Source organism: Protopterus annectens, chromosome 16.part0 (assembly GCF_019279795.1).
Source record: "Protopterus annectens isolate FY-2018-M chromosome 16.part0, PAN1.0, whole genome shotgun sequence".
Taxonomy (NCBI): Eukaryota; Metazoa; Chordata; order Ceratodontiformes; family Protopteridae; genus Protopterus; species Protopterus annectens.
The window spans coordinates 95,819,048-95,846,042 of record NC_056750.1 but is presented as its reverse complement, the minus strand read 5'-3'; the positions used below and the strand labels follow the sequence as shown (position 1 = coordinate 95,846,042).

The following is a 26,995-nucleotide window of genomic DNA, read 5'->3' as shown; positions in this document are numbered from 1 at the left end:
ATATATATATTTATGTATGTGTGTAATATATATATATATAAAATACTTCTGACTTCCTTTTGCTATTGTTTTTATTGAAAGGGCACATAAAGGAAGCATGCTGAAGTAAATTCAGCTTTATATTGTGGTTGCCATCAGTTGTTACTTTTCCTTTGTAGACGTGAAAATACTAATGGATTCCACCTGGGTGAAGCCAACTCTGTTGGTGGAAGAGCTCTTCCCTGGATCTGTGTACCAGGTATGTTCCTTCCTCTGGAAGGATGTCACATGAGAAAGCATTAAAGAAGTTCTTATAAACAGTATCACTGTACCTGGTTGACAGGTTAGCCACTTGTATCAGTTCTTGTAGTGCAGTCTGATTTGGGCAATTGTTTCCAGGAGGGACATGAAAATGGTAAATGTGTTATTTTACAAGAAAGAAAAATAATTCTGACTTCTCTGAGACAGACTCCTTTCATACTGAATTTGACATCAGTATATAAAGTAGTGTATACATCCAGCACTTAAAGTTTAGCATTTCAGTGTTGTGATGCTGCTGATTTAAATTCTTCAGAAGAGGTGACAACTGCCTTGAACCCTTGACTTGATCTTATTGCATTGTTTTGTTGTGAAAGGCATGATCACATTGAAAACAGCTGTGAAGTTCTAGGCGACATTTTCGCACATCACTGTGTCTTATTGCACCTGCAGAGTTCCCGTGTAAGATTGCCAGCAGTCCCTGACAGGGTAAACTACTTATTTCTCTCTGTGGTATCTCATTTAGGCTGAGACGAATTCTTCTGCAAAGTATGTCAGAAACTAAGCTTAAAGTAGATGGGCTTTCTTTCCTTTTATTCCAAGGCAAGGAAATGAGTTTTATTAAGTACAAGCAGGTTTCTGGTACCTACGTAATACTGGAACCAAGTTGTTAGGAGAAAAGCAGCCTAAGGAGCTGAATTAAACTTCAGTAGAAGGTGGAGTTTTTTTCCTTTAGCTGCAAAAATAAACTCAAAAAAGCTTTACCTTTAAGCTGTCTGAAGTATGAATTATGTATGATGAATAAAATGCTTACATAATATACAGACAGATTCCTTGTGCATGTGTGTATGTGTGTGTGTGTATATATAAATATATATATGTATATATATATATATATATATATATTATATATATATATATATATAATATATATATATATGTGTGTATATGTGTATATATATATATAATATATATGTGTATGTGTGTGTGTGTATATATATATATATATATATATGTGTGTGTTTTTATACGTGTGTATATATTCGTATTGCATAAAATACATGCATATATGCATACGTACATGTATATGCTTGCATACAGTCGTATATGCATATATGTAGGCTTGAACACACCTGTATGATGTATATACCCAAGTTTTAGTATACTGTTTTTATACGGGTGCGCACAAGTACTAAATCTTCTTGCAGATGTAAGCACTTAACTATTGTTAGTGTGATGTTTTCATCATTGTTTACGTGTAGGCTAAAGCCTTTTTTATTTTATTTTCTCAGGAACATGAAGCTCAGTTAGTAGATCCAAAACTAGTCCATGTTGTACTGGCAGATGATGCTGATTCTCAATCTGAGGTAGGATGGTGTTCGTTATAAATTTTTTTTAGGTTTTCATTTTACATTTATTTCTTGACATGTTTTTCGTTCTTGAAAGTTAGAGTGGAAGAATGTTTGATTTTTCTGTTGGGGCATAGTGAAAAAATTTACTTTGAATGAGATGGTATTTGTATAGTGCTTTCTCACATGGCTGTTTAAGTAGATCTTCAGTACCTATAAATGTCAGTACACTTGGGTTTATGAAGACATGTTCACCATTTTCTCATCAGTTCTTTCCTGTTATTTTTAATCACTAGCGTCCCTCTGTTACATCAGCAGTCATGGAAGAATAGTGCATGCATTGGAAATCTTGTTCCAGAAAGATTCTTGTGGTCTGCGTAACTTCAGACAGTTGTGATGTGCTTTATCTGCCTAGGACGGGATGAAAAAGTTCTCATTTGTTTGCTTTTCTCAGTTGGTTAGTCCTTTCACCCATCTTTGCAAGCTGCTTTAGATTAGAGGATTACTTACTGACCCATAGTATGGTAACTGTTGAGTGTATGAAAGAAGTCGTCTCGTATTGCATTGCTTTAAGGCAATTGAAAGACTTCTTGCATGAGTTAGATGAACCAAAGATAAGTGTTGAGGAACTTCTTTAGGTCTTTATGTAAGACTGTTCTATGAAGTCCTGCCCAAGTGCGGTGACCTCTCACTTTGCTTGCTGTACTCGAATGAGAGAGAGCTTTTTAGTCTCTAGTCTGTGTAGATTAAACAGTTAAATGACTATTACTTAACCTGTTAAGGCTGTAAAACCCTCATGGATGCTTGTGGTCCTGCATATGATCAGAGTACTGCAATCTTGTGGCTTGATATTAAGGAGGAAATTTTAGTGCTTATGTTCCATGAGTTCTTTCTGCATACCTTCTGAAAACTTATGACGAGCTGATCCTTGCAAGTAGATGTTGCATCGGGGCACATTATTCATTGCAATATAGTGAAAGTGTCATAAGTAAACCTTTCATTTATTTTTTTACATTTGATTCCTCTTGTTCACCTTCAGTGGTTTACTTCTAGTTTTTCTTTGAGTTCCTCTTGACTCTGAACTATTATTGCTGTGTGTTTGGATTATTTTTTATGATGTCCTTCGTGTTTCCCCATTGCAGTCATCACATTTGGGTTATCTGCTTGCAGTATCCCTCAGTCTACCTGATTATCAAAGTCTTGGGTCCTGCGTCAGTCGCTCTCTCGTCTTCCATGACTTCATGTAGTCAGGAGTATAAAGCATGCAGCCGACACCATTACATCAGTCTTTCTTGCTGTGTGGTGCCCTGTAGCAGAAGCAGTTTGCAAGTGCTGGTCAGCCGACTCCTGAAATTTTCGTTTTCGAGTTTCAGATTCGAAGTCTTCAACTAAGCTAAGTACCCCATTGAGTAACCTTTTTCTTGCTCTAAACAAATGTCAGTAAAAGTTAACAATTGTATTTCTTGTGGAAAACAAATACCTCATAAATATCATTAGTACTGCATTCCTTGCTTAGGCCCAGACCACGAAGTACCTCGCTGTCTGTTTTGTGGCTTATTCAAACCTTGTACTATTATGCATTTAAATGTTTTGGTACTCTGTTCAATTATTCAGAAAAGACTTCGGTAAGCCACCTGACTACTGACATTTCAAAAAAAACGCAAAGATAAAGGCAGACCGCATAGGTCCAAAGGTGCTGACTGCACTTCTAAGCTAGTCGCCAGTTCGCTGGTACTCTGAGGTGCTTTTGCAGCCCCTGATACCCGCTACTTCAGATTCGCAGGCCTCTACTGAGACCCATTCGTTGTCAGGTATGCCATGAGATGCATCTTAGACTGTGGAACCTGCGAATGTCTCTGCCTTGGATGGGTCCGGAGCCGCTGTGCAGGCTCTAGCTTCTGAGGGTGTAATCAGGCCTACTAACCTGCATATTAAACAGACGCCATCTTCTTCAAGGCCTAAAACTCGATCCTTGCCTAGAAAACAGATGTCCAGACAGCATGGTCAGGCCCCTATGCCTAAAAAACAAACGGTAAGAATGGCTGAAGACCTTATTACTCTAATCAGGAGCAGCCGCCCTTCCACCTTTGAAACCTAGGACTGATTTTTCTTCTGGTCAGGACTCCTAAATTTGTTTTCTCTGATGGCGAGGGTTTGCCCTTATCTACCTATGAGGATTCTGATGCAGAGGACTCCAGTCCCTCTGCTTTCTCTCCAGAGGATTTATGTTTTGGTGAAACCTTGCATACTCTTAGGGTGCATTTTCGCTGGTAAAGCCAGGATTACTCTTAACTCCAGAAAGAGGCTTAGGGAATTTTTACTCCTGCCTCAATACAGGCCTTTAGCTATTCCTCCTGTATTGGACTTTGTAGATGATGCCTTTTCAGAATCTAGCCTGGCCCCTTACTCTTTACCTTCTGCTGTCAGAAAACCTGATTGGTATTAGAGTACCTGACTCTCACAAGTTCCTCTTTAAAAATCCTACTGCGGATCCTGAGACCATTTCACAGGGACCCAAGGGCATTAAGGCTACTACTGCCAAAACTCCTATCCCCTCTGATAGAGATTCCAGGGCACTGGATAGATGGGGGTAAGAAGGTATGCACTTCAGCCTTGGCCATTAGGGCCTTAAACTGCCAGTTTCATATGTTAAAGTATCAGCAGCATATTTGATTGCTTAAACAGAAAATTATGTTGATTCCTGACTGTGCTGAAAATAAAGATTTACAGGAGTTGATGCTTTCTTTTGAACAAGTTGGAAAACATACTTTGCAATATGATTTGGATTCATTAGAGGTATCTTGCTGTGCTGCTGTCACCGAGTCTGTACTTAGAAGGCATGCTTGGCTTAAGAGCAATCTTTGCCATATGTTAAAGCTAAATTACTGGATGCTCCCCTAAACCAAGACCACCTGTTTGGCTACAAAGCAGTAGTAGTACTTAAAAAGATGGAGGAAAAAGCTAAATCTATGCAAACTGTTAAAGATTTCCTGCAAGTACAGCCTCCCAGACTTAGTAGGCATTGGTCCTCTAAGAATTGGTCCTTTCCTGTCTCTTCCAGGCTTTCTCACTTCAAACCCAGAACCAGCAGAACACCCAGACTTCATTCCCAAGGTTCTTACAGGCCTAAGCAGTGGAGGGCTCCCACTTCCAAATCGGGCAGTAGTAAGACTCCCTCCTGTGGTTAACTGTCTCGATGACTTAACTTTAAACCTTCCAAGACCTTCTCAACTCACTGCTCCTTTAGGGGGATAGATTGCCCTGCAAGCAAAAAATTGGGAACTGATTACCCAGGACAAATAGGTTTTAAATATAGTTTCCCAAGGATACAGATTCCACTTCCACTCCTTACCCAACCCCAAACGGTTGGCCAGACCTACCCCCAAATCAATGGGCAGAGGCTCAAAAGTAAATTCTCTGTCTTTCAAGCATCAGGGCTATTCAGCTTGTCCCAGAAGAGGAATGTGGACAAGGTTTCTACTAGAGACTTTTCCTGGTACCCAGAAAAGACAATTCCTGGCATCCTATCCTGGACCTGTCTATCCTAAACACATTTTGGGTAATCCCAAAATTCAAGATGCTTACTCTTAATCAGCTTGCTTCCCATGCTAGGCAAAGACGCGTGGTTGGCAACACTGGATTTAAAGGAAGCCTACCTGCACATCCCATTAAGGGAATCTAGTAAAAGATACATATGCTTCGAAGCACACTACATGCACTGAGAGTTCTACGCACTGTACTTTGTGAATACTCTGGGCGCAATAGATAAGCCAAAGTGCCTATCTCCATTCATTGCATTTTGCAGGCAAAGAAATATTAAAATATACCCATACCTGGACAATTTTCTAATTCAGGCTGAAAGCCAGGGCATACTATTAAATCATCTGGCATTTGTAAAGAAATTGCTAACAACTCTGGAGTACACCATAAAAGAAAAGAAATCACGTCATGTACCCTGCCAACAAATTGTATTCCTGGGAGCAAGCTGGAGTACAACTTCCCAGATGGTTTACCTCACACCAGAGAAACAAATTCAGTTGACAGTCTACTTCAAATTACTGGCCACTAAGACCCAGCTGTCTGCAAGCCCTGGGGTTCATGGCCTCTTGAATTCTACTAATTCCATATGCAAGACTACATATAGGTTCATAGGTAGGTACTAGGCTATTTGCCCTAGGGCCTATACAAGCCTAGCCAAGAATGTACCCTGGCTTTCGCCACCCAAGAAAATTATTTTCCTGTGCCTCTGTCAAGCAGAACCACAGAAGTGATCCCCGGGGTGAATTTCCTATTACCCATCGAATCATCAAGATTTTTCTTGAGTGCTAATGAAGGAGCTCTGTTAGACATAGTCAGTTCTAGAGTATGGTTAGTCTCTGGGACAGGAATGTATCCCTCCAGCATGTTCTGTTTATTGTGGTGACGAGGTTTAGGTCCCTAGAGCGTGTAGCTCGGAGGGATTGGGATTTTTTTAAGTGGAGCATGTCCAACAGCTCTGGGTTTGACATAGCTTTGTATGTTAGGCAGAGATTGCCAATGAGTAGGCAAGATGCGACGGAGTAAAGCTGGAGTTTTTTGAGACTGTCTGCGTAAGGCGCCTGTTTGAGGCCAGTAATCCTCTTCGTTAGGTATTTTTGCAGCCTTTCCAGTTCTACATGTCTTGAGGAAACTACAATGGTATCTAAAATGCCTTTGTTGTCAACATTCTCAGGATCTAGAATCTGATTCCTATCATACCTTGTCTACAGATAGAGTTCCTGTGGTGGGCAGAGGCCTGCCACCAAAACAAGGGACTGCCATTCACTTTACCCCGTCGCCCAAACCCTAACAGACGCATCAGACAATGCACGGGGGGCTCACTTGGCAGGGCAGTGCATTCATGGCAAATGTAACCAAAATCTAATGCACTTGCATATCAGTCAAAAAGAAATATTAGCTGTACAGAATGTTCTGACAGCCTTCAAGGACCACATTCTTCCATGGCAATTATTGGTAAAAACGGGCAACACCACTGTTATGTGGTACATAATCATGGGGGAACCCACTCATACCCTCAGCAGACTAGCCATGGCTCTGTGGAACACAGCCTTGACCTACCAGGTGCACCTACATGCTCAAATCCTGCCAGGAAAACTAAATACACTGGCAGATGACCTAAGCAGAAATCTCCTGGACCCACATCATTGGAAACTGGGAGCAAAGATATTCAACATGTTGAGAAAGCCCAGAGATAGACCTGTTTGCCTCCCCGCAGAGCTACCAGTTGGACAAATTCTGCACAAGGACTCCCCACAAACAAGCTTGGTAAGTGGATTCCCTGTCCGTCACCTGGAAAAAACAGTTTATGCCTTCCCCCTCTGCCTCTCCTTTCCAAGGTGCTACTAAAGATCAAACAAAACAAACCAAGGACAATACTGATTGCACCACACTGGCCACGCCAACACTGGTGTACCCCCTCTTGCGCAGTGTCACTGCTGGCACCTGCCTCAGACCCCTGCCCTGCTGTCCCAGCCGGGGGGCCAGATTCTGCACCCACAACTTCAAGCCCTGAACCTGGCAGGATGGCTAATTACCAAATCTTTCCATTACCATCCCTCAGTAAGCAAGTGATGGATGTCATTCTGTAGGCAAGGAGGCCTAGTACTAGAAAATCCTATGTGGAAAAATGGAAAGGATTCTGTTCCTGGAGTCAGACAGGGGATGGGCACAGCAGCGCCCAATTTACCCTATATTCAATACTTAACTGAGATGCTTCACAAGGGCCTTTCCTTTTCCTCCATCAAATTTCATGCCTCAACTATTTCAGCTCATTACAACACAGAAACCACCCTCTTCTCTCATCCACTGCTGAAGCAGATGTCCTTCAAGGATGCATCTGCAGTCCTAACATATGGGTTGTCCTGCCTCAGGCAGCCCTTCGGTCGGCCGGATTCCAAAGTCTGGGTCTGGCCTCGGCTGATGTCGCACTTCACCCGACGTCATAGCTGCAGTGAATTGGGTATAAAGGCATCAGCCGACGCCATAGCTGCAGTGAATTGGGTATAAAGGCATCAGGCGACGCCATTTTCCTCAGTCTTTCTTGCCGCACGGTGCCCGAAGCAGAAGCTGTTCGCAAGTGCCGGTCGGTCAGATCCAGAGATTACTACTACGAAGACTTCTAAAAAGCTAAGTACCCCATTGGGGACTCTTTCTTGCCTCAGCCGATGTCAGAAAAAGTAAATAACTGTTCATCTTGTGGGAAACAAATACCTCATAAGGATTTCCACTCTTACTGCCTTCCTTGCTTAGGCCCAGACCACGACGTAGCAGCTTGTCTAGCCTGTGCTTCCTTCAACCGACGGACACTTAGACGTCGGTCGGAGTTTGCAGAGGAGTTTTTTGGCCCCGCTTTTGCTTACAAAATGCCGTCGGAGACTCCGACTTCACAATTAGCTAAAAGCAAGGAAAAGGACCGACACTTTCGCGGTCCGTGGTTTCGCGAAACCACGGTTAAGCCAACGAGTGTCTCGGTTTCGGCTGAAACCGAGTCCACGGTTCTTCCTTCGGCCGAAAGCATGCCTCCTATAGCCGAGGCCTCACACAGCATGGCTGAATCTGCTACTGAAATTTCCCCTGCTGTAGCAGGTACCCAGCATTTATCAGATACTATTCCTTTAGACATATCTACTCCTGCACGTGGAGCTGCTAGGCCCCCTGCATCTATGTCTATCAAGGCTTTTTCTAGGGCTAAAGCAGCTAAATCTTCCTAAGGCCTTGCCTGCTAAAACCCCCTCACACAGGCCTACCTCTAGTTCCCAAATGTTCAGCCTGGCTGAGGATCTCATTTCTTTTATCAGGGGATCCCAACCTCACCCTGACAGGGCCTCTCAACCCCCTCCAGAGAAGAGGCCTAGAGCAGAGCCCCCAGATCCTGTTTCTACAGACTATTCCTCAGATGATTCAGAAAACTCAGATCCTCCAGAAGGCCCATATTCTCCTTATGAGGATTCTGATGCAGAAGACGCCATTCCTTCTGCCTCTCCTCCTGAGGAATTTTCTTTTGGGGAAACCTTACATGCTATGAGAGAGCAATTTCAATGGCAGGGCCAGTATTTTTCAGATTCAAGGAAAAGGCTAAGGACCTTTTTACATTTACCACAGCATAGGCCTTTAGCCATTCCTCCAGTACTAACAGTTGTGGGTGATGCATTTAATGATGCTTGTACTGCCCCTGACTCTCTTCCTCCGGCCCCTGCCAAGCCCGACAGATATTACAGGGTCCCGGACACACACTTTCACTTGTATAAGGCTCCTATTGCAGATCCTGAAACCATTTCACAGGGCCCCAAAGCTGTAGCAGCTGCCTCTGCCAAAAAAACCCTCCCCTCTGAACGAGAATCTAGAGCTTTAGAGAGATGGGGTAAAAAAGTTTATACTTCTGCTACTCTTTCGGCTAGGGCCTTAAACTGTCAATTCCACATGATTCAGTATCAGGAATTTTTGTTAGACCAGCTAAATAAAAAACTGTCCTCTCCTGAACCTATAGACTACGTCCCTTCAGGATTTGGTACATAACACTCATCAGGTCAGTAATCATTCCTTAAAATGCGGCTATGATGCACTGGAGGCTTCCTTTAGATCAGCTATGACTGGAACAGTGATTAGAAGGCATGCCTGGTTAAAAGAGCAATCCTTACCAGACCATGTAAAGTCAAAGCTCCTAGATGCTCCCATGGAGAAACAAAGTTTGTTTGGCTCCCCTGCACAGCAAGTGCTAAAGAAGGTGGAAGAAAAAGCAAAATCTGTCCAAACAGTCAAGGAATTCTTACAGGTCCAGCCTCCGAGGTTTAGTAGAAATTGGCCTTCGAAGAATTGGTCCTTTCCGGACACCTCCAGAGCACAGAGAGGCAGAAATAGGCGCCCAAGAGGCAGAGGTCAATCCAGAGGTGCCTACAGGTGACGTCAGTGGCAGCCTAACAACCAGAGAAGTACTGCCACAGATCCAGCTACGACCACTTCCACAGGACAGACACAATGACTTGACTCTGATACCGCCTACCAGGGGACAACTGCAAGCACCCTTAGGCGGAAAGCTTGCTTTATTTTCCGTGAACTGGCATTGCATTACAGGAGACAAATGGATTTTACAGACAATAGACAAAGGCTACAGGTTTCACTTCCACACTCTACCAAAAAAGAGAGGAATGCCAAACCTACCACCAAACCAAAAAACAAACGCTCTAGGACAAATCAACCACCTACTAAGGATGAGAGCTATAGAAAAGGTACCGCCTATGGAACAAGGGCAAGGATTTTACTCCAGACTTTTCCTGGTACCAAGGAAAGAAAACCAATGGAGGCCTATTCTCGACCTGTCCGCTCTGAACACATTTCTCATTGTTCCAAAATTCAAAATGCTGACCCTACAGCAACTTCTTCCCATGCTGGGCAAGGAGTCTTGGCTGGTGACTCTAGATCTCAAGGAGGCATACCTGCACGTCCCTATACGACCAGATTGCAGAAGATACCTCAGATTTCTTGCAGGATCAGAGCATTATCAATTCTCAGCATTGCCCCCTTTGGCTTATCTACTGCGCCCAGAGTATTCACGAAATGCCTGGCATTAGTAATTGCACATTGCAGGCTTCAGGGAATTCAGATTTATCCATACCTGAACGACTGCCTAATACAAGCGGACAACAAGACCAAATTAACAAAAGATTTGGAAAAGGTTATACAACTATTGCAAGCCCTGGGATACACAGTCAACATGAAAAAGTCAAGGCTGGTACCATCCCAAAGGATAAGATTCTTGGGTGCAGAACTGGACACATCAAAACAAATGGCATTTCTCACAGCAGAAAAGCAAAAGCAACTACCACTCTATTTCATGGCATTAACAACGCAGAACCAGCTTACAGCAAGGAAAGTCCTGCAAGCCCTGGGTTACATGGCATCCTGCATAATATTGATTCCACATGCCAGGCTACATATGAGGAAGTTGCAATGGTACCTAAGGAATGTATGGTCTCAACACAAGCACAGTCTAGAAGCCCAGATTCCAATAATTCCATGCCTGAAACAAGAATTCCTGTGGTGGGCTCAGGCCTGTCAGTTGAACAGAGGTCTGCCCTTCCACAAACCTCACCCAAGCCAGACTATCACCACGGACGCCTCAGACCTAGGTTGGGGGGCACACATGGTGGACAAGTGTATACAAGGCCTATGGACACAAGACCAGCTGAACCTACACATAAATCAAAAAGAGATGCTGGCAGTGAAACAGGCTCTTCAGACATTCAGACCTTTTCTTCAACAGGGTCATTTGCTGATGAGGACGGGCAACACCACAGTCATGTGGTATATCAACAAACAGGGAGGCACACACTCATATCCTCTATGCCGGATGGCAATGGACCTGTGGAATGTTGCACTGAACCACAACATTCAACTACAGGCCAAATTTGTGCCAGGAAAAGAAAATTCACTAGCAGACACCTTAAGCAGGACTACCACGGATGCCCACGAATGGATGCTGCATCCAGACATCTTCAAAACCATTACAAAGAAATGGGGACTACCAGAAATAGACCTGTTCGCATCCCCACACAACCACCAACTGAGGAAATTCTGCACAAGGACATACCACCCACTTGCTTGGAAGGTGGACTCCCTATACTTCAGTTGGTAAAACCTGACAGCATATGCATTCCCACCTCTTCCTTTGATGCACAAAGTGCTACTGAAGATCAAAGGTCACCCAAGGATCATCCTGATAGCTCCAGACTGGCCGAGGCAGCATTGGTACCCGCTACTGAGGAGTATGTCTCGGACACACGCATGGCCTCTACCTCTAGTTCCTTTACTGCTAACACAGAACAACTACAAGATCCTACATCCAAACTTGAAAACACTACAGCTAGCTGCTTGGAATATTACATAAAGCAAAATAATCCAGATTTATCTCAGAGGGTTAAAGACATTATCCTGGAGGCTCGCAGACCCTCCACAAGGAAGACTTATTCAGCCAAATGGAAAAGATACCTCATTTGGAGTGCAGCAAAAGGAGAAAATGTGTCATTAGCAAACATAGCTAACATCCTGGAATACTTAGCAGAGCTTTTCCACAATGGCCTTTCTTACTCCTCCATTAAGATTCATGCATCAGCAATTTCAGCAGAATACAACATGGATCCTCCAGTCTTCTCTCATCCTCTACTCAGGCAGTTTGAGAGGAATTAAAAATGTAAAGCCTCCAAATAAGCCACCTTTGCCTACATGGGACCTTAACTTTGTGCTGGAAAAGTTAACACTTCCCCCTTTCGAACCAGCAGCAACAGCAGAATTACAGTTCTTATCTTGGAAAACTGCTTTCCTGCTTGCAATCACTTCAGCAAGAAGGGTTTCTGAATTACAGGCATTAATGGCAGTACAGCCCTTCCTTATCTTCCATCAGGATAGAGTGTCCTTGAGAACTAATCCTGCTTTTATGCCAAAAGTGGTCTCCAGGGTATCATTGAACCAAGCAATCCACCTACCAACATTCTTCCCCAACCCACAGAACAGGGGGGAAAGACTACTACATACCTTAGATGTGCACAGGCAATTGCGCTACTATCTAGACAGAACCAAGACCAACAGAAAAACTGACCAGCTTCTGGTAGCATATGCAACAGGAATGGAAGGAAAAGCAATTTCAAAACAGACAATCTCAAAATGGATAGGAAATTGCATCAGATTTTGTTACTCTTTTCATGGAAAGACAACTCCACAAAACATCAGACCTCACTCCACAAGGGCTACAGCCACTACTACAGCTTTCCTACGAGGAGTGGCTACCAAAGACATTTTAGAAGCTGCTGCTTGGAGCTCCGTGCATACATTTGCCAAGCATTATAATCTACCCTTATACTCCAGATCCCGAGCAGGTTTTGCAACTGCTGTTTTGCAAGGGATCTTAACTACACCATACTCATCTTAGTGCCTCCTCCCCCAGTTTGGCTATGGTATTCTACCCATATGTTAGGACTGCAGATGCATCCTTGAAGGACATAGTACAGTTTTGTACCTACCATAAATGTAGATGTCCGAGAGGTATGCATCTGCAGTCTGGATTACCCACCCTCCTTCCCCTCTGTGGTACTCCTAGGGTATTTGCCCATCTTGTAGCTAGCTGGGGGAATCTATTATGGTGTATTTGTTTGTATATATGTATATACATGCTTATATTGTTTGCTCTCTACTGTTTGGAATCATTTGTATTTATCCAAATTTAGCCTTCCTAGAGGGCACCTGGCATCTGGGGCAAGAAACACTGAGGAAAATGGCGTCGGCTGATGCCTTTATACCCAATTCACAGCAGCTATGACGTCGGGTGAAGTGCGACATCAGCCGAGGCCAGACCCAGACTTTGGAATCCGGCCGACCGAAGGGCTGCCTGAGGCAGGACAACCCATATGTTAGGACTGCAGATGCATACCTCTCGGACATCTACATTTATGGTAGGTACAAAACTGTACTTTTTCTGATGCACTGAAAAGACCAACGATCAGCCTTATTAAAAGTGTTCCTAATTTAAATTATTTTTCTTTTGTTTACCTGGAAGTTCCAGCTAGGTTTAACTAAACCCTTTTTCAGAGGGAGGGGCAAGGGAGTAAGCACCACAGATTTGTTTTCAGAAGATGTTCATCGTGCATGCAGCTGCAGTAATCACATATGGGTTCTCTGCTGTCAGGCGGTCCATCGGTTGGCCGAATTCCAAAGTCTTGGTCCGGCGTCGGTTGTCGCTTTCTTTCCTGACGTCAGTGCAACAGGGGTATATAAGACACAGCCGACGCCATATTCTTTAGTCTTTTTTGCCGTGCGGTGCCCGAAGCAGAAGCAGTTCGCAAGTGCCAGTCTGCCAGCTCCTGAATTTATGAAAAATTGGAAACCGAAGTCTTCTTTAAAGCTAAGTTCCCCGTTGGGGAAACTTTTCTTGCCTCAGACCAATGTCAGACAAAGTTAACAATTGTATTTCTTGTGGGAAGCAAATACCGCATAAGGATTTCCATTCCCTCTGCATACCTTGTTTAGGCCCAGACCACGACGTCTCGGGCTGTCGCTTTTGTGCTTCTTTCAATAAACGCACTATTAAGCGTCGGGCGGAGTTCGCTCAACATTATTTTGGTAAAGCCTTTGATTGTAAAATGTCGTTGGAGACTCCGACTACCATTTTGTCCAAAAAACGCAAGGACAAGGACAGACACGCGAGGTCCGCGGCCTCCACCGACACCATGCTAAAACCGACTGCACGTGGTCCGGTTCTCAGCGAAATGCCTTTGCAGTCCCTGATTACCGAGTACACTTTTTTGGCGGTGTCTTCTGTACCCGGGACGGCAGGTGCCTCGGCCCTTACTCAGACTACTACCACCGAAGCCACGGTGAGTGTTGAAGTCTCCTAATGTGGACAGGTCCACTTCCACCCAGGGTGTTTTTAGGCCCTCATCTTCCTTTTCTATTAAGGCCTTTACTAAGTCCAAATCAGCCATGCATCCCAAGAGGCCTGTTGCTCAGGGCCCATCCCCAGGCCCCATGCCTAAAAAGCAGATGCTTAAAATGGCTGAGGATTTGATTACCCTTATCAGGGTTTCCCAACCCCCTCCAGACAAGAGACCCAGAGTGGAGGAAGATTCTCCCTCTTCTGAACAGGGCTCCATTTTCTCAGAACATTCTGATGTAGAGGAGCACTCTTACTCCCCTTATGAAGATTCGGATGCAGAACAGTCCATTCCTTCTGTATCTCCCCCAGAGGATTTCTCTTTTGGGGAAAACTTGCACACCTTGAGGGAGCACTTCCATTGGGAAGGCCAAGACTTTTCTGATTCCAAGAAAAGGCTTAGGGAATTTCTTTTGTTACCTCAACACAGACCCCTGGCTATACCTCCTGTCTTGGATATACTTGATGTTTACTCGGAGGCTTGTCTTAGTCCGGATTCCCTGCCTCCTGCTCCAGTCAAACCTGATAGGTACTACAGAGTTCCTAACTCTCACCAGTTTCTTTTCAAAAGCCATAATGCTGACCCTGAAACCATTTCTCAAGGCCCCAAGGGAATGAAGGCCTCTACTGCCAAGAATCAACTACCTTCCGAAAGAGAATCTAGATCCTTAAAAAGGTGGGGGGAAAGGTATACACCTCGGCCACCCTAGCCATGAGGGCCTTAAATTGTCAGTTCCATATGCTTAAATACCAGCAGTTTCTGTTATCTCAATTAAGAAATAAAATGTCTCAACCTGAACAACCAGATTTGAAGGAATTGCAGGATATGATGCATCGTGCAGAACAAGTGGGTAAACACACCTTACAAATGTGGCTATGATTCCTTAGAGGCCTCAAGTAGAGCTGCTGTTAAAGGATCAGTCATTCATAGACATGCTTGGCTTAGGGAACAAAGCTTGCCTGATCATGTTAAAGCTAAACTACTAGATGCTACTTTACAAAAGGATGTACTATTTGGTACTAATGCTGAGGAGATACTACGTAAAATGGAAGAAAAAGCTAAATCTATGCAAACTGTCAAGGCTTTTCTACAGGTACAACCACCTCGTTTTAGCAGAAATTGGCCGCCTAAAACTGGCCCTTTCCAGCCACAGACAAGCCCCAAAGAGGCAGATACAGGCACACAAGGGGCAGAGGACAATCTCAAGGATCATATAGAGGCAGACAATGGTAAACTCCAGCACCAAGAGGTGGCGAGGACAGTGCACAACAATACAGAAAACAAACCCAATGACTTCCTCCTTTTCATGCCAAGCAAGTCTCAGCTGGCAGCTCCCTTGGGAGGAAAGCTGGCATTATTTACAAGAAATTGGCATATTATCACAACAGACAAATGAATCCTGGACATTATAAACAGAGGCTACAAATTTAATTTTCACACTCTTCCAAAAATGAGAGGCATGCCAAACCTGCCACACAAAGGGCAGAGGCACAAATACAAATTTCAAAACTCATGGACATGAAAGCTATTCAAGAGGTACCTACTCACGAACAAGGTCAAGGTTTTTATTCCAGACTATTCCTGGTACCAAGGAAAGGAACAGACTGCAGACCCATTTTGGATTTATCCGTCCTAAATACATTTCTACTCGTACCAAAATTCAAGATGCTCACATTACAGCAGCTTCTTCCCATGCTGGGCAAGGGGTTTTGGCTGGTAACATTGGACCTCAAGGAGGCATGCCTGCATGTCCCAATCGGACAAAGCTGCAGAAGATACCTCAGATTTCTTGCAGGTTCAATCCACTATCAATTCTCTGCATTGCCCTTTGGCTTATCTACTGCGCCCAGAGTATTCACGAAATGCCTGGCATCAGCAATCGCCTACTGCAGACTTCAAGGGATACAAATTCACCCTTATTTGGACGACTGCCTGATCCAAGCGGACAGCAAGCACAAACTTCTGGAACATCTGGCTTATGCAATACGGTTACTGAATTCTCTGGGATACACAATCAACAAAGAGAAATCCAGGCTAACACCATCTCAGAAAATAACTTTCCTGGGTGCCAACTTGGACACAAACACCCAGATGGCCTACCTTACGCCAGAAAAACGGGGGCAACTAACTCAGTACTTCAAAATTCTAGCAAATTGTACCAGGCTTACTGCAAGGAAAATCCTGCAGGCTCTGGGCTTCATGGCATCTTGCATTCTTTTAATCCCATGTGCAAAGTTGCATATGAGAAAACTTCAATGGTACCTAAAAAACCTATGGTCTCAGCACAGCCACAATTTGGAAACTAATACCAATAATTCCATGTTTGCAAAAGGAATTTCTATGGTTGGCCCAAGCATGTCAAGCAAACACAGGTCTCCTATTCTGTAAGCCTCAAGCAAATCAAGTCATCACAACAGACGCCTCAGATTACGCCTGGGGGGCGCACATGACAGACAGGTGCATTCAGGGCAAATGGTCCCAAAAGGAAAAACACCTTCACATCAACCGAAAAGAAATGCTAGCAGTGATAAATGCAATTACAGCATTCAAGGACCTCCTGCATCCAGGACAATTATTAATAAGAACAGACACCACAGTAATGTGGTACATAAACAAACAAGGAGGAACACATTCATACCCCCTGTGCAGACTAGCCATGACACTTTGGAACTTGGCTCTGGAATGGCAAATGGAACTTCAAGCACAGTACTTGCCAGGTTTGGAAAACACGCTGGCAAGCAGTCTAAGCAGAAATATGACAGATCCGCACGAATGGAAGTTGCATCCTCAGGTGTTTGCACAGATAATCCAGGCGTGGGGAAGGCCAGACCTAGATCTCTTCGCCTCCCACAGGAATCATCAATTGGAAAAGTTTTGTTCAAGGACCTTCCATCCAAAGGCCTGGAGAGTGGACGCCCTTTCATTCAGTTGGACAGCATGGACAGTGTACGGTTACCCACCTGTGCCTCTTCTGCCCAAGGTGCTCTTGAAGGCAAGAGCAGACAGACCGAAGATGATACTGATTGCTCCAGACTGGCCAAGACAGCACTGGTATCCACTCCTGAGGAGCCTAACACATACTCCTCCCTGGTCCCTACCTCTAATGCCTCTTTTGCTGACTCAGCGCAACTACAAAACTCTTCACAGTCAGCTGAAAACACTCAGTCTCGCTGCATGGAGCATTGCTTAACACCTCAACAGACCTTCCTCTCCGAAGAGGTACAGGATGTCATTTTGGAGGCCAGAAGGCCATCTACTAGAAAGGCTTACTCAGCGAAATGGAAACTGTTTTGCTCTTGGAATGAGAAAAAAGGCTAGGACCCTACAAAACTAAATTTGCCTCAGGTATTACAGTATCTAGCTGAGCTGCTGAACACTGGACTCTCATTTTCCTCCATAAAAATCCATGCCTCAGCCACTTCTGCAGAATTCAACACGGATCCACCCTTATTCTCTCACCCACTGTTAAGACAGTTCCTCAGAGGGGCTAATAATATAAGACCACCAAGGAAACAACCAGTACCAGCCTGGGATCTTAATTACATTCTAGAAAAATTAACATTGCCTCCCTTTGAACCAGCTGCCTCAACCGATTTGCAATATTTGTCCTGGAAAATAGCTTTCCTTCTGGCCATTACCTCTGCTCGTAGAGCTTCGGAACTACAAGCCCTCATGGCTGTGCAGCCCTTTCTCATCTTCCATCAGGACAGGGTTTCCCTTCGAACCAACCCGTCATTTATGCCTAAAGTGGTATCCAGGGTAGCTTTAAATCAAGCCATACACTTGCCTACCTTTTACCCCAACTGAGAACCAAAAATTGTACTGGATAGTACTAACTTCAACGATAATCTGAAGGAACGATGTCCAGACTGCCCAAGATGTTAAAAACAGGTTTATTCCAAACGCATAAAAACAGTGAACACTCCAAAATAGCAGCACTGAAATCACCAATAACCCAGGTTTCGTCCCAAGGAAATGACTTCATCAGATTGGTGACATAGTACCACTAATATATACTAACACTCATTAAACAATTACACTTAATTGACACTTATTTAATTTAGTTTGAATTGAAAACCAAACCCTAAGAGCACCAGCTTCTGCCTATGTTTGCTTCAATGGTTTGCCTTTACAAAGTTAATACATACTGCATAAACCTAGCTGTAGTGTATGTAAAAAAATTAATATACATACCTAAAAAATATATATATAAAATATGTAAATCATCCTACACTTGTATATATGGTTATTTATTCTAAAAGCATATGTATTATGTGTATATAAATATTAATTTAAAATTTTAAAAAATAGCTACAATTACTTCAATATGTATATAGAATATATAAACAATAACCTCTTCACACACTACTGATGTTCAACAGCTAAAAATTAAATATTTTGAATATTTCTTATTTTAAGCCAAGGCTTGATTGAAATAAATTCATTCAAGCCTGGGTTATTGCAGGCGTCCAGCCTAAGTTGCCAGATAAGCTCACTCATGTCTAAATGGAACTGGGTAATTCTACCTTGTAGGTCATAAATCACCTGCTGTATCACACAAAACTTAAAAGTGTGACTACCATTGGCCATAATGTGTCTCGCTAGGGCATTTACAGATTTTTTATGTTGTATGTCTAACATATGTTCTTTTATTCTATCCCTAAACCTTCTACAGGTTTTTCCAACATAAAATGCCCTGCATTGTTGACACTTAGCCAAATACACCACATTTTAGTAAAACAATCAAAATGACCATTAATTACAATGTCACAGTTAACAAAAATTTTTGTCCCGTTGTCCAAATATGTTTACATGTTGTGCATCTTCCACACTTATAGTTACCTTTGGGTTTATTACTAATGTTATTACTGTCGGCCATACCCCTTTCAAAAATATCTTTCAATGACCAATCCTTTCTATATACAAATTTAGGCTTAAATAAAAAAAGCCTTTGTTCCTCCTTGTGTTTGTGAAAATATCCCAATATTTCATTACAATGTTGACTATGAACTCAGTGTCCCTGTTGTACCTTAAAATATATAAAATGGTGTCATTACCAAATGTATTATGCTCCCTCTGGTGGGTAGAATATCCAAACTGATCTACATCCGATAATATAATTGGAACCATAATCTTGTTGTTCCTTTTAAAAACAATTTCCTTTTTCAGGTTTTCACATAACCTATTTGGGTACCCTCTATTGAGAAACATTCCTATTACAAAATCTAATTCGTTCTCAAAGTCCACAGTATCACTAACCATTCGTACTACTCGAACCATCTGCCCTTTAACTATGGCTTTCTTCTGATGGTTGGGGTGCCAACTATCGTAGTGCAAATACGAGTTTGAGAAGGTAGGTTTCCTATATATAGTTGATTTCACTCTGTTCTTTCTTGTCATATATTAAACTAACATCCAAAAAATCTATCTTCTCAGTATTGGTTGAGTGTGTGAACTTCAAAAACCACACAGTATTGTTGATGTAATCTATAAAATTGTCTAATAATAGTTTTCCTGTCCAAACTATAAAAATGTCATCCAAAAATCGCATATATATATATTTATGTATGGACTATATTCACTTTTGTGCACATACTCTTTCCCAATAGGCCATGATATAATTGGCGTAGATGGGGGCACAAGCTGCCCCCATAGCTACGCCATGAGATTGTTTAAAGTAAAGACCATCAAAATATAGGAAATTGTTTTTTAATACTAGTTCCATTAGTCTGACATATGTATTAACTTTATCTTGTTCGTAGACCCCAGTAACATAAAGCTGTTCTTCCAGCCATTCCAACCCCACATCATGTGGAATCACACTAAATAAATTACAAACATCTATGGTTACAAAATAAAACTTTTTTGGTATATCCCAATGTTTAATGGTTTCTAGAAAATGCCACGAGTCTTTAACTAAATGTGGTGTAACTTCAACGCCCTTCTTTAATTTATGGTCCAAAAATTGGCTAATAAAACTCACTTTACTACGTTTCCCATCAACAATTGGTCTAAATTTAACATTACTAAGTCCTTTATGGATTTTTGGTATTCCAAAAATAGCACTTACAACAGGATAATGATTCTGCATAAACTCATACTCACTTTCAGTAATCTCACCTTGGAGTACCATATCATCCAAGACCATATCTATCTTCTGATAGGCTATGTTGATTTCATTTATGCTGACTTCACTGTAATTGTCTTCCAACAATCCTCAAAACAAAGGGGCAAGGCTGCTGCACTCTTTAGACATCCATAGACAGCTACGTTATTACTTGGACAGAACAAGCCTTTTAGGAAATCACAACAACTTTTTGTGTCCTATGCTGTAGGAGCTCAAGGGAAGCCAGTGACCAAACAGACAATTTCAAAATGGATAGGCCACTGTATAGGTTTTGTTACTCCTATCATGGGAAATCTGTCCCTATAGGCATCAGATCCCACTCCACCAGGGCCACAGCTACCTCTACAGCCTTCCTCAGAGGAGTTCCTACCAAAGATATTTTGGAGGCAGCCACTTGGAGTTCTGTGCATACCTTCACAAAACACTACCACCTGCCTTTATATTCCAAAACTAAAGCAGGCTTTGCCACTGCTGTATTGCAGGGCATTCTGGCTCATCCCAGTTCCACATAGTGCCTACCACCCTGTGCGTAGCTTTGGGATTCTACCCATATGTGATTACTGCAGCTGTATGCACGATGAACATAGTACAGATGTTATGTGATCCTATCTCGCCTACATTCTGTACTGATGGGTTCGGAGCCGATCCTCGGATCCGACTCGGCACGCTATACTATAGAGCGAAGTCTCTAATTGGCTGAGCTATTCTATATCCCAGGATGCACCACCACTACCTCCCCAGATCTCGTTTGCCGCTTCATAGCAATAGACTTGGTCTCGACTTGGCTGGGCTAAGTACTATTTACTGACTAATTTTCTGTCAGAAAATTTCTAATTTTTCACCCAAAAGCTGTTTTAACAGCTATTTGTCGTTTCTAAGTGTTTTTTTGTGAAAGTTTGTGTAGATTTTGTTAGCGCTAGGTTTCCGCTTTATTTAGTGAGGGGTTCCTCGCGCTCTACTTCTAGTGTGTCATACCTTGTGTTACTTAACTTTTGTGTAGTAATTTTATACTTTTTTCTAGCGTCAAAGTCCCATTTTAGTTAGAGGGGCCTTGCCCTCGCGCTCTGCTAGAGCAGTGTTGTAGTTTCTACTTGTGGGCCTGTCCTGTTTAAATTAGAGGGATTTGGTTCCTTTGTGGGAGTTTTCTTGTTCTGTTTTTTATGTGTGTCTTGTAGAGATGTCGAAGGAGCATAGGCCTTCGGGTTTTAAAAAATGTACCAAGTGTGGGTACAAGATGTCAATCACGGATGACCATTCTCTGTGTTTATTGCCTAGGTCCTAAACACCTTCAAGAGTTGTGTAGTGTATGTCACGCCTTTTCTTCTCGTGTCCTCCAAGAGAGGAAAAACAAATTGATATTGAAGGGGCTCATCACCCCTTCTTTTGAAGAGGCTTTATCTTCTTCCCCCTCTCCTTCCAGGAAGAAGTAGTCTTCGGCTCCGACCAGACCGTCTGAGCCGACAGTTAAGAAATCAAGGCAGGCTTCTCCGTCGGCTCCACGGACTTTGGAGCCGAGGTCGGAACGGTCTGCCTCTATGCCTCCAGCCTCGACTCCTCTGTCTTCGGAGCCGAGCGCTCGAGCATCGAGAGGCGGGTCACCTTCGGCTCCATTGGTTTCGGAGCCGAGAAAGGTCACTCGCTCAGACTCTTCTACCTCGGCGCCGAAGTCCCCGTCTGCTCCGAGGGAAATTACTGTGCTGGTGGAATCTCCCTCGGCGCCGATATTGCTTGAGACTATTCAGAGCCGGTCCTCTAGTTTTTCGGAACCGGTGGAGAAGTCAACTCGGGCCTGATCGGTCTCTTCTCGGTCTTCGAGGATGTCCGATTCGGATATAGACAGGGTGCTTCAAAGGCTATTCCAGTCTCCAGTTTTCCAAAAGTTAGTCTCTGCTCCAGCCCAGTCGGCTCCGGAGCAGATTGTCCACCCTGTTGTACTGGTTCCTCCTCCAACAGCCTCAGCACCGTTAGAGTCGGTGCTGGTGGAGCCAATGGAGGTTCTCAGGTCGGCTCCGACCCTTACTCCAACCCCAACCTTCGGATCGGAGTTCGGTACATGGACCTCCTTGGTCGGCCCCGGGGGTGACGCTTCGGGTCCGATGCTTTCGGTTCCGAGCCTCCCTCTGTGTCTCGGCTGCGGGAGTGCAGTCTACTGTTGTGGCCTCGGGGGTCGGACCTTCCCAGGACTCTGGGGGGGGGTCCGGCCTTCAGAGCCATGAGGACTGCTTTGGCCAAATCTTCCTTGGCTACCTCCACCATCTCTCCGGCACCTTCCCTTGACACGGAGACTTTTTCCTTTGTTGTCCCCCTGTCTCAAGACAGCGGAGCTCTGGGGCCTGAGGTCACCCCCATTGGGGATTCCTCCCTTCCTGGGGGTCCTTCCGAGGCTTCTTCGGAGGAACCTCCCAGGAAGAGACAGTGTAAGAGGAAGCACGTCTACTCGCCTGATGAGTCTCACCTCTGACACCGACCTCGATGATGCGGAGGGGTCCCCCAAGTCGTCCTCGGATGATGTCTCCTTTGTAGACATCTTAGAAATCCACAAACAACGAGGCGACTAGCAGTCCAAACCCCCTTCCGCTGAGGAGTCTGTATTCCTCAAGGCCTTTGGGGTTCAGCCTTCCGCCTCCTGGGTGTCTCCGCCCTTCGATGAGCTCCTGGATTTGATCTCTCGAAGGGCGTGGGAGCACCCGGATTCTGTGGAACTGGTGCCAGCTCGCCCGAATAAATTTGTCAGCCCCCCCTGAAAAGGAATTTTTATCTAAAGGTGTGGCCGTAGATGCCCTGGTGGTGGCATCTGCTACCCAGCAAGATGTGGCAGAGGCTTCGACGTCCGTCCATCCTCCTAATAGAGTCCAGGAGTATGGATCGGTACGGGAAGTGCACCCTTACTTCAGCGGCCTTTACCTTAAGGTCTCTGAATTACCTTACGCACTTAACCAGACTTCAGAGGGATCTGGTCAAGGAACTTTCAGATACCCTCTCTGGTAACCTACCTGAGCAGTTGGCCCAGACGGTTAGCTCTCAGTTGGCTACTCTATCATCAATATCGAACTCGTCCATGAGGCTCATTTCATATGCGGCCGAGGGGGTGAGTAGAGCAGCGGGTACAGGCGTTGCTCTACGGAGACAAGCCTGGCTCCGCCTGTGTCATTTTGCGGAGGCCTTCAAGTCTTCCTTTGCCGACGCTCCCTTTGATGGGCCCTCCTTGTTTCGACCCAAGTTAAAGGACACCTTGACCCGCTGTGAACAAGAGGGTAAGACTTTGACTGCCGTAGGGGCACGGTTTTCCACTCCCTTCCGGCCTTATCCCAAGGCTAGAAGAGGGGGGAAAATGTGGTAACGCAAATCTCAGAAGACTTACCTCTCACAACAGGATGATCCCCCTTCTAGAGGCAGAGGAGGGGGAAATTTTTCAGGAAGACACCGTCCCAGAGGCGGCAGAGGCCCCCACAACACTGGAGACCGCGAGTCCTTTTGTGGCCCCTCAACCTTCCAGCATCCCTGAAGGATTGCCCGACTGTGCCGCTCCGGTGCCAGTCGGGGGGTCGTTTTTCGAGGCACCTAAAGGCCTGGGAGAATATCACTCAGGACCGATGGGTGCTCCGAATCATTGCCGGAGGTTACAACATCCCCTTCTCTCAGCCCCCCCCCCACCATCCCGGAAAATCCCGGACCCACCACCCAGTCAACGGGATCTTGCAGCCATCGAAATTTCAAAGCTGCTTCAAAAAGGAGTCATCCAACCGGTCCCCGAAGACCAGACCGGATTAGGGACTTACTCAAGATTCTTTTTGGTGCCAAAAAAGACCGGGGACATGAGGCCCATCTTGGATCTCAGCAAACTCAACCGTTCTGTCAAGAAGTCCAAGTTCCGGATGGTCACCTTACAATCCATTCTTCCGTTGCTGGAGGAAGGTGTTTGGATGTGCTCCATAGATCTCAAGGACGCCTATTATCATATCCTGGTAGATCAGGCGTCCAGGAGACACTTGCGCTTCAGCCTGGGAGACTGTCATTTCCAGTTCCGTGCACTGCCCTTTGGTCTCACCACAGCCCCCAGGGTGTTCACCAAATGTTTGGCGGTGGTGACTGCTCACCTGAGAAGTCTAGGATTCCAGGTGTTCATAGGTTGGTTCATAGGTTGGTACTAGGCTATCAGCCCTAGGGCCTATACAAGCCTAGCCATAACAATTCCCTGGCTATTTCTTCCCACATTATTTACTTTCCTGGACCCCTGTCTAGCAGGGTGACTGACGTGATCCCTGGGGTGAATTTCCTTTCTCCCGTCCAATTGTCAAGGTTCCTCTTGAAGAGGTCCAAAGAGGCACTCTGCTTGACCTATGGGCAATCTTTTCCAGAGTCTGGGGAGTCTCTGGGTCAGGAACCTATTCCTCCAGCATGTTTTGTTTATTGTGATGACAAGGTTTAGATCCCTGGAGCGTGTAGCTCTGAGGGATTGGGATTTCTTTAAGTGTAGCATGTCCAACAGCTCTGGGTTTGACATGGCCTTGTATGTTAAGCAGAGATCGCCTCTGAGTAGACGATATGCGACAGAGTATAGCTGGAGTTTTTTAAGGCGGTCAGTGTAGGGCATCTACTTTAGGCCTGTGATTCTTTTAGTGAGGTATTTCTGAGGCCTTTCCAGTTATTGCAGCTGTCTTGAGAGGTACATACCAAATGGGGCGTTGTATTCTATAATGGGTCTAATGAGGGATGAGTACAGTGGGACAATGACCTCCTTCTTTCTGGATGAAAAGCCCTTTGTGATGAGGTGTGCCACATAGAAGGATTTCCTGACTGTTGTGGCGATGTGGTTATCGAAGGTGAGATTACTGTCCACCTGTGTCCCTAAGTCTCTTATCACACTTTCTGTGTTTAGTGTATTGCCACCTATATGGTAATTCATGGATACATGTTTTTTCCCAAAGGGGATAACGATACATTTCTTGGCATTGAGCTTGAGCCCATGGCTCTGGCACCAAGCATCTGTTTCTGTAAGGCCCTTTTGTAGAGTATCCACATCATTTGGGGATTCAATAATGGCTCCCAGTTTGCAGTCATCTGCAAACTTTGTTAGCCAGAGTCCCTTTGTGTTGACCTGTACTTAAGAGAAGTAGATGCCAAACAAGAGCGGACCCAGGACTGAACCCTGAGGTACTCCACTTGTCACTTGTCTGGAGCTGGATTTGGAGTCAGCTACTTTTACAGTGTGAGTTCTATCAGTAAGCCATTTAGCAACCCATTGGGTGACATAGGGATTAATGCCCAACTTAGCAAGTTTATCTATGATTTCAGAGTGGGGGATGGTGTCAAAGGCCTTGGCAAGGTCTAGATAGGCTGTGTGGACCACCTTACCCTTGTCCATGGCTCTGGAGACTGATTCAAAGAAGTCAATCAGGTTCAGGAGACAAGATCGGCCCTTCACAAACCCAAACTGGGTGGGGTCCAGTGTTTGAAGGTTGCCAATGTCTTTGTTTATAAGTTCCATGATAATACGCTCCATGGCCTTGCAGATAAGGCTTGTCAGACTGATGGGACGGTAGTTTCTGGGATCCAAGGTGGATCCCCCCCTTGTGGATTGGGATAACTGTAGCTCTGCGCCACTCAAGTGGGCATGAAACCTGAGGTGAGGCTATGATTAAACATGACACTTAGGTGAGGTGCCAGTTCATATTGTAGTTCATGTAGTACACAGCCTGGGATGTCATTTGGTCCCATGGATGCTGTATTCTTGGCTTTAGAGAGTGCGTTTTGTACCTGTGTGGCCGTTATTACTGGAATTTGGCAATCTTCCGGTATTGAGATGGGCCATTTAGGGGGTGATAGGGGGGTGAAGTTGGCACTGAATCGATCTGCCAGGATATTGGCAATATTCCTTGGATCAGTATATTTAATGCCATTCTGTTTTAGCTCAGAGCAGATCTGAGCATTGCCATTTAGATTCTTGACATAGTTATAGAATGCTTTGTGGTTGTCTTTGGAATCTTTGGCAATTTTATTTTCGTAACTAGCTTTGGAGGATTTTATGAGGCATCTCAGTCTCTTACTGAGGCTAGTAAGGGAGTTTTTTGCATCCTGGGATTTTCCTCTTTTCTGCAAACGTTTCTTCCTTTTGTTGTAAAGTTTGTTTATGGCAGGGGACCACCAGATTGGCTTCCTTTTTTTGGATGAGAGCATTTTGGTTCTATTTGGGATGGCACGATTCATGCATGAGTGGATGTGCTCATACAGTGCCTTAGTGTAGGATTCAGCAGTTGAACTTTCAGTTCCCGTCTGCATGGGTGTTATGAAGTTTGTCACTTCTGTCTTGAGTAGCATGAAGTTGGCTTTGGAGAAGTTTTTTATGGTGGTTTCCATACCTAGACGACTGGCTCCTAACTGCCACTTCCAGGCATCTACTCTTACAGAACCTAGCAGCCACTATATCTCTAGGCAACTCCCTAGGAATCACCTTCAATTGGGAAAAGTCTGTGTTGCTGCCATCTCAGCGCATACGATTTATCGGAGTAGAGATCGACTCAAAGCAAATGCGGGTCTATCTTCCTACAGAGAGGATAGAAATATTACAATCCCAAGTCCGAGCATTGCTCCTCAAACGCTGAGCCCCAGCCAGGATGGTCCTACAACTGTTGGGTTCCATGTCGGCTACCGTTCTCCTAGTTCCCTTAGCAAGATTGCATACGAGGATTCTCCAGTGGCTCCTGTCAGTCCAGTGGTCGTATCAGGATCTCCCTCTCAGTCACTTCATTATGATCACGGAGACGTACAAACAGGACCTCCGTTGGTGGCTTCTTTCCTCCAACCTGGATCAGGGGCGACCCTTC

At 44.5% G+C, this 26,995-nt stretch overlaps 1 protein-coding gene across 1 annotated transcript in view; it reads left to right on the top strand.

Moving 5' to 3' along the window:
- LOC122790520 (lysine-specific demethylase 3B-like) overlaps nt 1–26,995 on the top strand; it is a 1,645,389-nt gene that overhangs the window by 653,076 nt on the left and 965,318 nt on the right. The window contains exon 6 of the mRNA XM_044058071.1: nt 1,530–1,604. Within this exon, the coding sequence (XP_043914006.1) occupies nt 1,530–1,604 (75 nt within the window). The remainder of the gene's footprint in view (nt 1–1,529; nt 1,605–26,995) is intronic.